Genomic DNA, 16,150 nt, shown 5'->3' on the forward strand with positions numbered 1-16,150 from the left:
TATGGTAAAGAATGCATTGGCCACATCTATTACTGCGTACCAGGTGCCCTCATGTGCCTGGATCTGGTGTACCAAAGTAGCTACCTCTGGCACTTCTGCCGTTATGGGTGGAGTATGTTTACTGACCACTCTGTAATCTACTGTCATTCGCCAACTACCATCAGGTTTTTTCACGGGCCAAATCGGGCTATGAAATGGTGAATGAATGTATTGAACAACTCTGGCTAATAATAAATCATTAATAGTATCCTGTATTTCTTTCATGCCTCTGGGTATCTTATATTGCTTTATATTTACTACCTGGGAAGCAATAGGGGTCCTGGATTTTTCCCGCAGTAATTGCCCGGGCATGGAGCCACTGGGTTGACCCAAAGGCCCATAACGTCCCTTCTATCATCATGGTTTCCCCCTTCAACATATCCATCCCTAGGATATATTCCCCAATCTCAGCTACTAATACCTGATAAATATGGGGGTCTCAATCACCAACCTGTAACTTTAATTTTGTCAATGTTCCCACCACCAGCTGGTCCCCTAGCCCCCATATGGGACTAGTAGTCCCTCGCATCTTGCGTGGATTTCCGTGTATGATAGTGACCTCCGCCCCCATATTGACTAATGCTTTGACCCCTTGTTTGTTGGTGGATGACCACCAGATAATACAGCAGGTAAAGGGTCGAGGGTCATAGCGCAATACATGGAAATCCAATGTGGGGGCTTGCTCTAATCCCTAGTTCTCTTTGAGGTGCTGCTGCGCCTCCCTAACATCGGTCCAGGGATACATGGAATTATCAAACTCTGGGGGTGTGAATGGTTGCGTGTGCCCGAATGATGGAATGTCCAGTTGTCCCAAGGACAACTCCTGGTTTTTGTGTGTAAAGGGTGCTACGGAACTCGTATTTTGCTCAGCATAAGCAATCTTTCGTATCCCTTTTTGGTGGGTTTCTTGCACCATGCGCCACAGCACCTGGAATGACTTGCCATCTATCTCTTTCCTATCAATGCCCCTGTCTAAAAGCAAGCAAAACCATTTATTACACTCCCCTGGCTCCCCGTCTTCTCTCCGGGATCATGTATTTTGCTTATTTCCTTCCATGTCCCCAGTAGAGGACTCCAAACCAGGCAAATCTCCCAGTTGGTTTAATTTTTCAATGATTTGGTCAATGGGATTCCCTTGCTCTGCTAACAAAATGAGAACTAAATATGGTTTCCAACCCTTTAGGCAGCCTTCCAGGACTGTATTTTGTACTCCCGGATTTAGTGGTTGGCTCATGTAGAGTTCAGGAGATCCCATCAATACTGCCAGCTTCATACCCTCTGTTTTTAAAATAGTACAGGCTTGTCATAGGATTGTCCACTCCCAGGGGCCAGCTGGCCAGGCCCCATCATTAGGATACCGATCTGACAAGCCTTCTGCTACCACCACAACCATATTTATCAATCCATCACCTATGCATTGCAGGGCAGATTGGACATAGGGGTCAGAAGTATGGGCCATAAATTTCTTGGCATCCATCCCGTCCTCATCACCAATTTATGTAACAGGTTCACAGGATTCCTATGCACAAAATTCACCCAACAGACGATATTTAAAAAGCACAAAAGTATTTATTGCTCTGTTATAGCCTTGCATAAGCAGTTACTAGCATATTCTTTTCCCTTTATGAGAGTCTTACCAACCCAACTACACCAGAGATACCACTGAGCCGGAGGGTGACCATTAGTGGGGTCATTGCGGAGAAGGGAGGTAGGCGCAGCACCTTCAGGGTGTCCCCCGTGGTTCGTAGTGTGTGCTCTGTGTCCTCTCTCTCTCTACTTTGAGCTGCCCTTTTTTTTATACCCTCAGCAGATTCAGTGGAAAAGTACTGACTAGGTGTTGCTGCATGTGTGGCCAGCGCATGCAACAAGGCCTGCCAAGTGTGTGCTCTGCCGGCTAACAGCAGTTCCCGGATTGCAACAACATATTGTTCAATAACAATACTTCTACTTCCCTTCTTCAAGGTTGTGTTCTCACAGCTGTGTTCAGCTTGCAATTTTTCTGTAGTGGCGCTACATGGATCATCATATAAAATCCCTCACACACAGCATGGGCAACAAACAGGAGGAGCTGGAAGACATTGTGCAGCAGGATAGCTATGAGTTAGCTATAGTGGGATGACTCTTACGAATGAGTGCAGCAATGGATGACTGTAAGCTCCTCAGAAGGGATAAGCAAGGAAGGAGAGGTGGTGGGAGTGGTTCAATTGCATAGAGCTTAGCGAGTGTGATGATAAAGTTGAGTGTTTATGGGTAAGGATGAGGGGGAAGGCCAACAAGGCAGATATCCTGCTGGGAGTCTGTTATAGACCACCCAACCAGGATGAAGAGGTAGATGAAGCGTTCTGCAAGCAGCTGGCAGAACTATCACAATTGGTTGCCCTTGTTCTCGTGGGGGACTTCAATTTACCAGACATCTGCTGGAAATACAACACAGCAGAGAAGAAACATTCTAGGAGGTTCCTGGAGTGTGTGGAAGATAACTTCCTGACACAGCTGGTAAGTGAACCCACCAGGGGAGGTGCCTCGCTTGACTTCCTGTTCACAAACAGAGAAGGACTGGTGGGAGATGTGGCAGTCGGAGGCCGTCTTGGGCTTAGCGACCATGATATGACTGAGTTCTCAATTCTTGGTGAAGTAAGAAGGGGGGTCGGCAGAACCACTACCGTGGACTTCCAGAGAGCAGACTTTGGCCTGTTCAGGGCACTGGTTGGGACAGTCCCTTGGGAAGAAGTTCCAAAGGGCAAAGGAGTCCAGGAACACTGGGCATTCTTCAAGAAGGAAGTCTTGCAGGCGCAGGAGCAGGTTGTCCCCAAGTGCCGCAAGACGAACCGGCAGGGAAGACGATGGGACTGACTGAACAGAGAGCTTTTGCTGGCACTCAGGAAAAAAAGGAGAGTCTACCACTTTTGGAAGAAGGGGCAGGTGACTCGGGAAGAGTACAGAGATCTTGTTAGGTCTTGCAGAGAGAAAATTAGGCAAGCAAAAGCCCAGCTAGAACTCAACCTGGCCACTGTTGTAAGGGATAACAAAAAATGTTTTTACAAATACATTAACAGCAAAAAGAGAACCAAAGACAAACTCCATCCTCTATTGGATGCCATGGGGAACATTGCCACCGAGGATGAGGAGAAGGCTGAGATACTAAATGCCTTTGCCTCAGTCTTTAACCGTCAGACCAGTTATCCCCAGGGTATTCAGCCCCCTGAGCTGGAAGGCAGGGATAGATCATGGAATAAACCCCCCATAATCCAGGAGGAAGCAGTTTACAACCTCCTGCTGCTCCACCTGGATACTCACAAGTCTATGGGGCTGGATGGGATCCACCCGAGAGTACTGAGGGAGCTGGCAGAGGAGCTTGCCAAGCAACTCTCATCATTTATCAGCAGTCCTGGTTAACAGGGGAGGTCCCAGATGACTGGAGGCTTGCCATATACAAGAAGGGCCAGAAGAGGATCCAGGGAACTACAGGCCTGCCAGGATGACCTCAGTACCGGGGAAGATTATAGAGCAAAACATCTTGAGTGAGCTCACTAGGCAAGTGCAGGACAATCAGGGGATCAGGCCCAGCCAGCATGGGTTCATGAAAGGCAGGTCCTGCCTGACCAACTCGATCTCCTTCTATGACCACGTGACCCACCTAGTAGATGAGGGAAAGGCTGTGGATGTTACTTACCTGGACTTTAGCAAAGCCTTTGACACTGTCTCCCACGTCTTCCTCCTAGAGAAGCTGGCGGCTCATGGCTTGGATGGGTGTACTCTTCTCTGGGTAAAAAACTGGATGGATGGCTGAGTCCAGAGAGTTGCGGTAAAAGGAGCTAAATCCAGTTGGTGGCTGGCCATGAGCAGTGTTCCCCCAGGCTCAGTTTTGGGTCCAGTCTCGTTTAATATCTTTATCAGTCATCTGGGTGAGGGGATCGAGTGCACCCTCAGCAAGTTTGCAGATGACACCAAGTTGGGTGGGAGTGTCCATCTGCTTGAGGGTAGGAAGGCTCTACAGAGTGACCTGGACAAGCTGGATCGATGGGCTGAGGCCAATTGCATGAGGTTTAACAAGGCCAAGTATAGGGTCCTGCACTTTGGTCACAACAACCCCATGTAACACTACAAGCTTGGGGAAGAGTGGCTGGAAAGCTGCCCGGCGGAAAAGGACCTGGGGGTGTTGGTTGACAGCCAGTTGAATATAAGCCAGCAATGTGCCCAGGTGGCCAAGAAAGCCAACAGCATCCTGGCTTGTATAAGGAATAGTGTGGCCAGCAGGAGCAGGGAAGCGATGGTGCCTTTGTACTCAGCACTGGTGAGGCCACACCTTGAATATTGTGTTCAGTTTTGGGCCCTTCACTACGAGAGGGACTTTGATTTGTTGGTGCGTGTCCAGAGAAGGGCAATGAAGCTGGTGAAGGGTCTGGAGAACAAGTCTTATGAGGAGAGGTTGAGGGAACTGGGGTTGTTTAGTCTGGAGAAGAGGAGGCTGAGGGGAGACCTTATTGCTCTCTCCAACTACCTGAAAGGAGGTTGTAGTGAGGTGGGTGTTGGTCTCTTCTCCCTAGTAACAAGCAATAGGACGAGAGGAAATGGCCTCAAGCTGTGCCGGGGAAGTTTAGGTTGGATATTAGGAAAAACTTCTTCACCGAAAGGGTGGTCAGGCATTGGAAGAGGCTGCCCAGGGAGGTGGTAGAGTCACTATCCCTGGAGTTGTTCAAAAAACATATAAACATGGCACTTCAGGGCATGGTTTAGGAGGCATGGTGGTGTTGGACTTAATGATCCTAGAGGTCTTTTCCAACCTTAATGATTCTATGAGTCTATGACTGGTTTTCTCATGCATGGTACAGAACAGGGTGGTCTGGCCTCAACAGCTAGAAGGGTTGGATCTGTGCTCAGAACACTTTCCCTTCCCTGGTGTATATACATAGCCAGCCTTCTCTTCTCACCTTGCAGCAGCAGCTGCTAAAAGTATATTCCTGCACCTGCCATAACCTAACAGGCATTTGACTGCTTGGATTGTGTTTGCTGTAAACTGGATCGAAAAATATTCTACACAAGTTCTGCACCACAGGATATTGATTGGGCCACACCAAATAGGAAGCTGTGCTTGGAATATTTGAATTGTTGTCCTTCTCTCTCATACAGTGTCTGTAAGAAGAAATGGCCTAGAACTAAACCAAGAACATTAAGCAATCTTGGATCAGTTGAAAAACATTTCCATGTAAAAGAAGGAAACTATTTATTCCTAATTGTTCATTGACCTACTAGGTCCATAGGCAAAATAGTATCAACCCAAATCCTGAGACTGTTTTACACATTAAGAGCTCCCTATTGAGAAGGCATAGATGATGACATTCATAGAGGACACAGCTGTCCCATACATCTTATTCTCCTTCATCATGACAGAATTACCTAAATTAACCTTTGATTCAGCATTAGTTCCAGTGTGTCTGATAAGATACCTGCAGTTTCAACAAAATGCTGTATTGTGGAGGACAGCTCTAAGAGAGAAGCTCAGGTGGGGGGCTCAAGAACTGGCAGCAGGCTCTGTGTTCCCCAACTCCTAAAAATTACCATTCAAAGGTGGAAATGAGAAAACAGGGCCCCTTTGGAGTAAGTTGTGATAAAATTAAGCAGTGATATTTCTGTCTGTGAAATATGGGCTGAGAAACACTGGTGAATGCTGTCTATGTAAACAGGCTGCAGTTCTCAAAAGCTGCTTTTTTCTGCTACCGTGACTTGTCAGATAAATGGTAATACATACATAAATATATATATGTTTGAGCCCATAAGGGCCATCAACAGATCTTTCCTCTCCAAACAACTCATAGTCAGCTATTACCTGGTGTCATGGTTCTGGCTGGGATGGATAGAGTTAATTTTCTTCACTGTAGCTGGCATAGTGCTGTGCTTTGGACTTAGTATGAAAACGATGTTGATAACACACCGATATTTTAGTTGTTGCTAGGTAATGCTTATACTAGTCAAGGACTTTTCCAGATTCCCATGCTTTGCTGGGTGCACAAGAAGCCGGGAGGGGAGGGGGCACAGCTAAGAGAGCAGATCCAAACTGGCCAAAGGGATATTCCATATCATATGATGTCATGCCCAGTACATTAGCTGCGGGGAGATGGCCAGGGGCAGGCAGCAATCGCGGCTCGGGGACTGGCAGTGTTGGTTGGCGGGTGGTGAGCTGTTGCATTGCTTGTGTTTTCTTTTTCCTTTTATTTTTGGGCTTAATTTCGCTCTCTCATTATTTTCCTTTTTATTATATTATTATTATCATAATCATTATTATTATCATTGCCATTTTATTTTAATTATTAAACTGCTCTTATCTCAACCCACGAGTTTTCTTGCTTTTGCCCTTCTGATTCTCTCCCCCATCCCACAGGGGTGGGGGGAGTGAGCGAGTGGCTGCATGGTGTTTAGTTGCCAACTGGGGCTAAACCATGACACCTGCGAAGCCACAAATGAGGATAAAAAGAACTTTTATTCAGAAGCATTAAAGTAGCTATTAACAAGGGATGGTCAAAGGAAAATCTGGAAATCTCAGAGACTATAAACAGTTGCAAATCATAGGTAAAGTGTATCTTAGAATATCCAAGGAATTTAAATAATCCATTACTTCTGACAATTCTTTCTAGATGATTAAAGAGGTACAAACTGCAGTGCTGATTTTCAACGCACTTACAGTTATCTTCCCAGAAACCTAACATTCATTAATGAAAGTTAATACTGGCATTTACTGTAAAACCTAGTTAATCTGATTTCAGTCAGCATCTGGTATAAGAGCACTCAGTATGGACAAATAGTTCACTATGAACCAGAGCTATAAAAATAGCTATAAAAAAGACCAAGAGAAAGATAAATTTAAGGTGACAAGAAAGAGAATAGTTAAGAATAATAAAAGAAAATTAAGAAAAGAATAAAAATGCCCTAGACAAAGCACTAGAGAATTCAGATTCAAATCCTGATCCTTCTCCTTTATGATCTATGCATATGATGGTGCTGATGTATCAGGACAAGAATATGAAAATTGTGCATTAAACTGTAGATTAATTATTTATTTCAAATAAATAAGATCAATTCAGAACAAAGTTTGTTACTGCATCTTTACAAGAAAAAAATGCTAGATTTTTAATAATTCGATTGCGTACAATTTATTTTCTGAGAAAGTTGTAATTCTTTGTATTGTGTGCTTGTTTTTCTCAACAGTTCAGGACGGCAGCTAAGTGAAGTCTTCATTCAGCTCCCGTCTAGAAAAGAATTACCAGAGTATTATGAATTAATTAGGAAACCAGTGGACTTCAAAAAAATAAAGGTGAGAACTGTTTTTGGGTGTGGACATTTCTTTATTCCTTTTCACTATATAGAAATATGAACATTAAGTCATCATTAAAATTATGATCATGTGGATATTAAATTTGCTTATTGTTTTTGGTTATATTTTAAATTTTAATATACCCCTTGTTATGAATTTTTCTTAACGTATATTGCAGTACTTCACTACTAACCTAAGTCAAAGCAAAACACAGGATGATGTAAATCATACCTTCAGAGATGATACATTAATATTATTTTTTTTTTGTAAAGGAGAAAATTCTGAATCTGTAAGCAAAGCTTAAATAAGTGTAGTGCTTGCAAAAATTTTATGTTGTTGGGAGGGATATAATCATCTTTCAACTAGCATCACATCTTGGAACAGCCACAGTTGGATAGGTGAGGATTAGGCAACTTCTTGCACCTTAGAGGCCATGAGGAGTTCATGGCTATCTCTTTTACCTTCACTCACACTGTACCTCTTTTTGTCTCTGTACTAAGAAACTTGGAATTGAACTCCTTTCTTATGCACAACAATACAATTTCTGTTGCTTTTGGCCCTTCTAATTCACACAACAATTGCAAAATTTTTAGTCTGCCTTTGGCCATGATGCCTTTAGTCAGCATATTCCTCTCACACGGGCTTTAAATTTTGTTTGTTTGTTTTAATCGGATACTTGTCATTCTACTTAGGTAAAACGCTTAAAGAGAAGGTTTTAATGTATTGAAAAGCAATATTAATTGATTGTCATGTCTGTTATTTTTCTTTTTCTCTCCTCACTGCTGCCATCCATCCTTCTCCCCATCTTCTTAACAAATGCAACAGGAAAGAATTCGTAACCATAAATATCGGAACCTCAGTGATCTGGAGAAAGACGTCATGTTGTTGTGTCACAATGCTCAGACATTCAATTTGGAGGGATCACAGGTCTGACTGAACCAGTTTGTGTTAAATGTGTCTTCCCTACTCAGTGTTTTCAGTGCTTGTTTAATTATGACAATTCTGTATATAAAACTTCTTTTAAAATCTAATTTAATGAATAAAAAATCCCAGATTCTTTGAAGGATCCAGAATCCTTTGGTCACAACTAGAATTCAGACATTCAGTGAATTTAGTTTTGATTCCATAATCCTGAGATCAGTTTGTTCTGGTATACTTTAGGACAGTTTTCAGACTTTGAATCTATGCTAAATGGCTGTGCCCTGAAGAGCCATATGTTGGTTTGAGCTCACCAAAGTGCAGAATCACAGAATCGCAGAATGGTAGGGGTTGGAAGGGACCTCCAGAGATCATCTTGTCCAACCCTCCTGCTTGAGCAGGTACACCTAGAGCAGGGAGCACAGGAAAGCATCCAGGTGGGTTTTGAATGTCTCCAGGGAAGGAGACTCCACAACCTCTCTGGGCAGCCTGTTCCACTGCTTTGTCACCCTCACAGTAAAGAAGCTTTTTCTCATATTGAGGTGGAACTTCCTGTGTTCCAACTTGTGCCCATTGCCCCTTGTCCTGACATTGGGCACTACTGAAAAGAGCCTAGTCCCATCGTCCTGAAACCCACCCTTTAGATATTCATAGGTATTGATGAAATCCCCCCTCAGTCTTCTCTTCTCCAGGCTGAGCAAATCCAAGTCTCTCAGCCTTTCCTCATATGGGAGATGCTCCAGCCCCCTGATCATCTTGGTAGCTCTCCGCTGGACTTGCTCAAGCAGTTCCACATCCTTCTTAAACTGGGGGGGGGTCCCAAAACTGGAGACAGTACTCCAAATGTGGTCTCACCAAGGCAGAGTAGAGGGGGAGGATAACCTCTCTCGACCTGCTGGCCACACTCTTTTTAATGCAGCCCAGAATATTGTTGGCCTTCTTGGCCACAAGGGCACATTGCTGTCCACCAGCACTCCCAGGTCCTTCTCAACAGAGCTGCTTTCCAGCAGGTCAGCCCCCAGCCTGTACTGGTGCATGGGGTTGTTCCTCCTCAGGTGCAGGACCTTGCACTTGCTCTTGCTGAATTTCATCAGGTTCCCCTCGGCCCAGCTCTCCAGCCTGTCCAGGTCTCACTGGATGGCAGCACAGCCTTCTGGTGTATCAGCCACTCCTCCCAGCTTGGTATTGTCAGCGAACTTGCTGAGGTTACACTGCATCCCTTTGTCGAGGTCATTGATGAATATATTAAACAGGACTGGACCCAGCACAGACCCCTGGGGATCACCACTACTTACAGGCCTCCATCCAGACTCTGCCCCATTGATCACAACCCTCTGAGTTCTGTTGCTGAGCCAGTTCTCTGTCCACTCATCCAACCCACACTTCCTTAGCTTGCCTATGAGGATGCTATGGGCAATTACTAATACAAGTAATTGAGGGAATGGTCCAGCTTAGGGACAGTTGTTAAGTGTTTAGTGGTGAAATTTTCAGCTCTACTGATGGAAGATAATGTTTAAAGTTTGTCTGACACTAGAACTTTGTGTATGTAGTTCATATTCTCTGGATATTGTTGACTTTTTTTTCTTGTTGAAAGAACAGTATCCATTTTGAGAGACTGGAATAATGTACCCTCATTAATAAATAATGTACCCAAATCTCTCATCTTGGAGAGATACAGAGTTCAGGATTTTGCCTGGTTTACACACAAGGACGCACTCAGTCCTATGAATTCACAATAGATGAGGTAAACAGCAATACAAAAAAACCCACAAAAACCTGGAAGACAGATGAGAAAGTTGAAATATATGCTCTGGATTAGATATGAAAGGATAGGATCTAAATCTTGAATGGGACAGACACACTAGGCTAGTGAAGAAGGCATTAAACAAAGAAAGAGTTATGTGAAAAGGGGGAAAACACACATTCATCAAAATTAAGATCATTGGAACAAAATACATCTAAGCACTGCAGGATATGAAGAGAATAAACTCTGCTTTCCTATACACCAGTCTCAGGAACCTGGGCAAACAAGCATAATTAGAATTGTACATTATGAAAACAAATTCAGCCTACATGGTCCTGAAAGCTGGTGGGAAGATTGGAATGTTTAAATTTTTATCAGAAGATTGAGTTGGCAGTAGGAAAGAAGATAGGGAATAGCAACATATGTGGAAATTTATATTTATGTGGCAACATATGTAAAATAAAGTACTACCTGTATCAGAGTCTCTGACACAGTTTTAAATACACATTCTAGCAGATGAGGCCCAAATAGCATGATGCAACACACTATTAAACTGCAGTAGATAACATGATGACTGTTTCCGTAATGTTCAAGAAAAAAAAATGTCATGGGGGACTTCAGTAAAAATGTTATAAACTGGATGTCACATGCTGCCAATATTAATGCATTCTGCAAGTGTCTAAACACTATAGATGACCCTTTACTATACAGAGGAATTTTATATCATGCTATATTGACAAATAACAAAGATATTAAACATTCAATTAAAAATGAGGGGTTGTTTAGTACAAATGATCGTTACTTGATTATTTTTGTTGTGTACAAGCAGAATAAAATGTCTGTTGTACAGACATTTTTGATATCTTAACAACATTCAGTTAAATGAAAAAGTCAAAATCAGCTCAATTATTCAAGCAAAAAATATTAATGATTGGAAGTGTGGGAGAAAATTTTACTAACTGTTCAGAATATTTTGCTTAGTTATATAGATGTTTATAGCTATTTTACTGCTAATGAAAGTAAATTGAAAAAAATAAGGGAAGCTGATATCAAAAAACATGACTGATCAGTTTGCAATTGTTTGGAAGTTGATCAGGGAGGTAAAAATATGCAAGGAAAAAACAATAGTCACATGAGAAATCAATATAGATAATTATTCTTGTCAGAAAACTGGTTGCTATTCTCTTGGTAGGATTATCAATAATGATACTGAAATAGTAGAAGTGTTCAGTAGATATTTCTGTTCTTTGGAAATAATCAGATTCATATCACAGAATGATGCAGAAATATTTTCCATTCCAACATACTGATGTTATCTACCAAATTTAGTATTACTTTTTATAGCATGAAGTCCAAATAACTTGTACCTACAATTTTTTAAATTTCTGTCTGAGACACTCCCTGTACCATTAATTTTGATTTTCATTAAACCGTGGAACATTCCTGTAGTAGTTCTCAAATTTTTTAGGTTTTCTTTTATTCTGTGTAATAGTTTGGATCCACTTTTGCTCTGACAAATACTTATATAATTAAAATATAATATTTATGTGTGCACTACTTACATTAAAAGATACAAACCCATAAGTTTAGTTCAGACAGAGATATTTAAGTATACAATAAAGTAAAATTTAAGTTAAATACTTCACATTTGTTTTATTAGCATGATGCATGCTCCTCTTTTTTTTTTTTTTTTGAGCAAAGCATTTCCGTCTGTGCTGCATGCTTAAAAGGTGTTTTCAGGAAGAGACAGATCTTATATGGTGTCTTCAATTTAACCAATGCATTGCTTCCAAAGTTTTACAGAACAGCATGTGCAAGCTCATTTTGTTAAGATGATTATAGTGTCTCATTATTATTTCTAATTTTTTTTTCTGTTAAATTAATCTGGCAAATACATTACAAGCCAGATGTAGTCCTCTCATTCATAGATGTTCTTCCAATGAGGTTAATATAAAAGCTAATAGTACCAAAAAAAACTTAGCAGGCTCTAAAATATTAATAGAGTTTTGGATAAGCATTGATTTTCAGTCCTTTTGGATCTTAAAGGAAGGAGTCTTAAAGGCATCCCAAAGCTGCTTGAGATAAATTATTTTCTTTTTTACCCACTTTGGATTTTGGAATAACAATTTTAAAGGCTTTTATGATCTAATTGAAATATATCATAGTTCTAGTAGTAATAAAATAATAATAAAAGAAAAACAATTGCATTCCAGGATGGACTCTTTCTCTAATTGGATGTTTTAAATGTGATACATTTTAAGAGTTGTATTTTTGTGGCTCACTGTTGGCTGGATTCTTCATTTACAGCATGAAAATTCAATATTGGCATTTTTTTGTAAAATTCATGAAACAAGTGTTGTTACTTGTAATAAAAAGGCCATGTTCCATGAGTTTGTATAGGAAGAAAAATGAATTGTTGATGATGCTTCACTTGCAGTTCTGAAATCGGTTTGATTTCATACTGTAGATCTATGAGGATTCCATTGTTCTTCAGTCTGTATTCAAAAGTGCACGACAGAAGATTGCCAAAGTAGAGAGTGAAAATGAAAGCAAGAATAATGATGATGATGATGATGAGGAGGAGGAGGAGGAGGAGGAGTCCGAGTCAGAATGTAAGTTCCCTGCTGAATGCTGAGAAGGAAACACATTTAGGGAAGAGGGGGGAACTGATTTTTCCATTTGTTTACTGAGACTGGTTATTGACTTTAATTTTCCACTGGTGGAAGTAGTTTCTTATAAAGTTTACTGGTTTTGGCTGCTTCCATTCAGCTTAAGTCTCTTGGCTACTTTATTCTGGCTATATTTCTTAGAATTGTGCTGAAGACTTCAAGTGCTTTTAAGTACTGCTCAGATAGAAACAGATGACTTTTCCCTATCTGACTGACCATGAGTATATATGGACCCTTCTTTTCCTGATCATGTCGCTTGCAAATATAAGTGCCTAGAACTAGTGACTTCCTTAATCGATAGGTGAGCAACCTTTCTGATATTATGCAACATATGTAATTAAGAACCAGAAAAATGGTACTTCAGTGAGACAAACGGAAAACAGAACTCAGATTGTTTGGCAAGCAGGAGATGGCATTCATAATTTAAGAGGCCCAGCTAATCTGCTGTGAGATGGGTCCAGGCTGGGCCAAAAATTCATCTGGGATCTAGGGCATGCTGCAGGTTAAGTTGGAGCATCTCTTTTAAGAAGTGATACTTCATCTCTTATTAAATTATTCTGATATAATTTAACTCTGTTGGTAAAAATGTCTGTCTTTTATTTCCAATTTGAATTTTAATTTGCTGCATCTCTGCTATTCCACAGAATTGCCAGTAGGTTCACAACACACTGATGGCAAAAAAACGACTATAGAAAGAGCCAGATCTACATATTACCTTTCAGCTCCCCTGACCAATTAAAGTTTCCTCAATAGGTACCTTCTCACATAACCTCTGAACTAGAAGTCCCTGCAAATTTGGAAACATGATACTGTGGAAAAGGAAGGATCCCTTCATTCTGCTTTCTGCCACCCAAGTGCTTCTACCCCATACTTCCTAACTACCTAGAATTGTACTTTGAAAGTGTGTCTGGATAGAGAAAGTAGAGTACTTTTGCCTTGAACTACGCTGCAAGTATTACAAGCAGCTGTGCAGAGCATGTAACTTCAGCAGTTCAGCTAGAAATGAGTAGATACCCTGGGACTGGGTACTTGTGTTCTCTTTGGTAAGCTGCCAACTAAAAAATTTCCAGTCACCTCCACATGGAGTTTGTGTAGTTAAAAAACCCCCAAAATTGTCTGTTCCTACTGAAGATAGACATTTTTCTATGTGCAGGCAACAAAAACTACTTTATTTCCTAACATGCATCTTCTTGTACAAGGTTCCCTGAGTGTAGTTGCAACACTAAATTGTATCTGTAAGTGCCACGCATTCTAAAAGTGAAAGAAGGATGCACCTGATCAACTCGGATTTTCTTGATAGTTTAATGCAAATTAGCACTGCAACTATCAAGAACACAAGTAAAAGAAAATATCTATACTTAATTCCACAATCTAAAGAACAGAAAGAGGATTTTTTTTTCAGGCTACAAGGTGAGAATTTACATGAAGACAGACTGTTTCAAAGTTAATTGTTATTTAGTAGGAAAATGGTATACAATAAAGGCAGATGTTACATTCACATTCCACTTTTTACAGCAAAATCAGTGAAAGTCAAAATCAAGCTGAACAAGAAAGATGAAAAAAGCCAGGACAAAGACAAAGGCAAGAAGAGGCAAAGCCGAGTAAAAGCCAAGCCTGCTGTGAGTGACAATGACAGTGATGAGGGTCAAGATGAAAACGTAAGTTTTGTTCACTGATATTTTGGAAATGGTTGCAGTGATTTCATCTATACCCTGTCCTGTTTGCACTCAGAATTTTCACCTCTTCATGCTTAGAAACATTAACCATTGTTTTAAATCTGTGTCATCATCTTGGGAGGGTCAGGGAGCAAGTTCAAACTGTATTAGGGTTTGCTTGTGGGATCTGGTCTTGGTGCTGGAAGACAAGAAGTCTGACACTTTTGGCACTTATTTTTTGAAGATGTTCTTTCATTCTTCAAAACTTTAAAACTCATAGTTTGTTTGCTTTCATTCCCACCCTAGAAACACTTGGTTTTAATTTCTCATAGGTGTTTCTATTAATGCAACAAATGAAGACAGATCTTTCCAGGCATTTTTAAAATACCTAGGTAGACAGAAAGGAGCTAGTGTTTCCTGACTCCATGCTTTTTCTTCTCTAAAGAGGCCCACAGCAATTTAATTGGAATGAAATGTCATGAAAGGAGAATAGTAAATAACATATTACTTTTCTTACGGCTATCTTGATTTGTCAATTTAATTGCAATTTTTCTTTTTTTCTTTAACAAAATCCATAAAATACTTAGCAAAGAATTTCTGACTTTTCTTGTGTCTCTTACCTCTAGGACCAGTCAGAAGCAAACAGAAGTGATGATGAGTAATTCACAAAGTTTATTTCCTTGGCAGAACTGACCCCATCCCCTTCCCTTCTCTCATTTTACAATCACTGAATTCATTTTGTCAAACAGACACTGGGTTGTATTCTCATCCTCTATAAACTAGCTCTAGGATACTGCCCAACAAATATATTATATCATAGTGTAAAAAAGGAAAAAAGTAACATACTGTGACTGAATGGACCTCAAAGATTTTTTTTTAAATTCTCCAAAATAACAAAAAAAGCTTTTGATGAAAAAATGTGTATTGATAGTATATTTCTCTGGGTTGGGTTTCCTTGGTAATGGTTTCATCATGCCTGGTTTTATCATTTGATGTTTTCAGTGTCATCAGAAAGACAAAAAAAAAAAAGTCTTTTGTAGCATTGATAACCAGGAGAAGCCATCAAAAGCCATTGTGTATTTTATGTTTCATCAGGCAGTTTTTTGCTCTAATGTTTTTTTTTTCACTGTGGTGCATATATGCAACTTTGTTTAATAGCTTATACATATACAGTAGTTAGCCTTACCTCACCTTGTCCTGTATACATTTTTTCACTTTATGCTTGATGATCTTCAGAAAAATGCTTTTTTGAATTGTAGCAAATTTATGTGTACTGTAAACTCTGCTAAACTTTTCTCCTCCTGATTAAAAAAATGGGTTGAAAAACATTTTAGAATATTGCAATCTATATAGTGTAATGAATAGCTTCTTTCATCAAACTGATCTTCTATGATACCAGTGTGAATTCTCACCTTTTCACTAAAGTGTACTTAATCTTTGCTTTCTTTGCACAATGTCTTTGGTTGCAAGTCATAAGCCTGAGGCAAATAAAATTCCAATAATTTTGAAGAGCATTGTATTGGTGCTTGTCTGAATTCTATAGGAGCACTATACACCATGCAGCCGTGATTGCTGCCTCCCTCCCCCAGCCAGCTCCTCCCAGTTAGCATACTGGGCATGACGTTACATGATATGGAATATAATAAATTATATATAATATAAATAATATAAGTATAAACAATATAAATAATACATAAATTAGTTTATTTTCTCATTATGAAGAATCAGATCATGCTTTCCATGACAGAGATGTACCAAGACGTGATAAACAGACTATAAGTATGTAATATCTACACTTAATATTGCTGTTGCTTCC

The 16,150-nt window shown here is 40.4% G+C and overlaps 1 protein-coding gene across 1 annotated transcript; it reads left to right on the plus strand.

Annotated features, from left to right (window-relative positions):
* The first annotated feature begins 3,517 nt into the window (after positions 1-3,517).
* Positions 3,518-15,843, plus strand: LOC135310891 (probable global transcription activator SNF2L2). The gene is made up of 6 exons (XM_064440006.1): positions 3,518-3,789; positions 7,243-7,348; positions 8,174-8,275; positions 12,478-12,622; positions 14,195-14,337; positions 14,961-15,843. Exons 1-6 carry the CDS (start codon positions 3,518-3,520, stop codon positions 14,994-14,996), a joined length of 804 nt encoding a protein of 267 aa, XP_064296076.1. The 3' UTR covers positions 14,997-15,843.
* The last annotated feature ends 307 nt before the right edge of the window (positions 15,844-16,150 follow it).

This window comes from Phalacrocorax carbo, assembly GCF_963921805.1.
Source record: "Phalacrocorax carbo chromosome W unlocalized genomic scaffold, bPhaCar2.1 SUPER_W_unloc_6, whole genome shotgun sequence".
Lineage (NCBI taxonomy): Eukaryota > Metazoa > Chordata > Aves > Suliformes > Phalacrocoracidae > Phalacrocorax > Phalacrocorax carbo.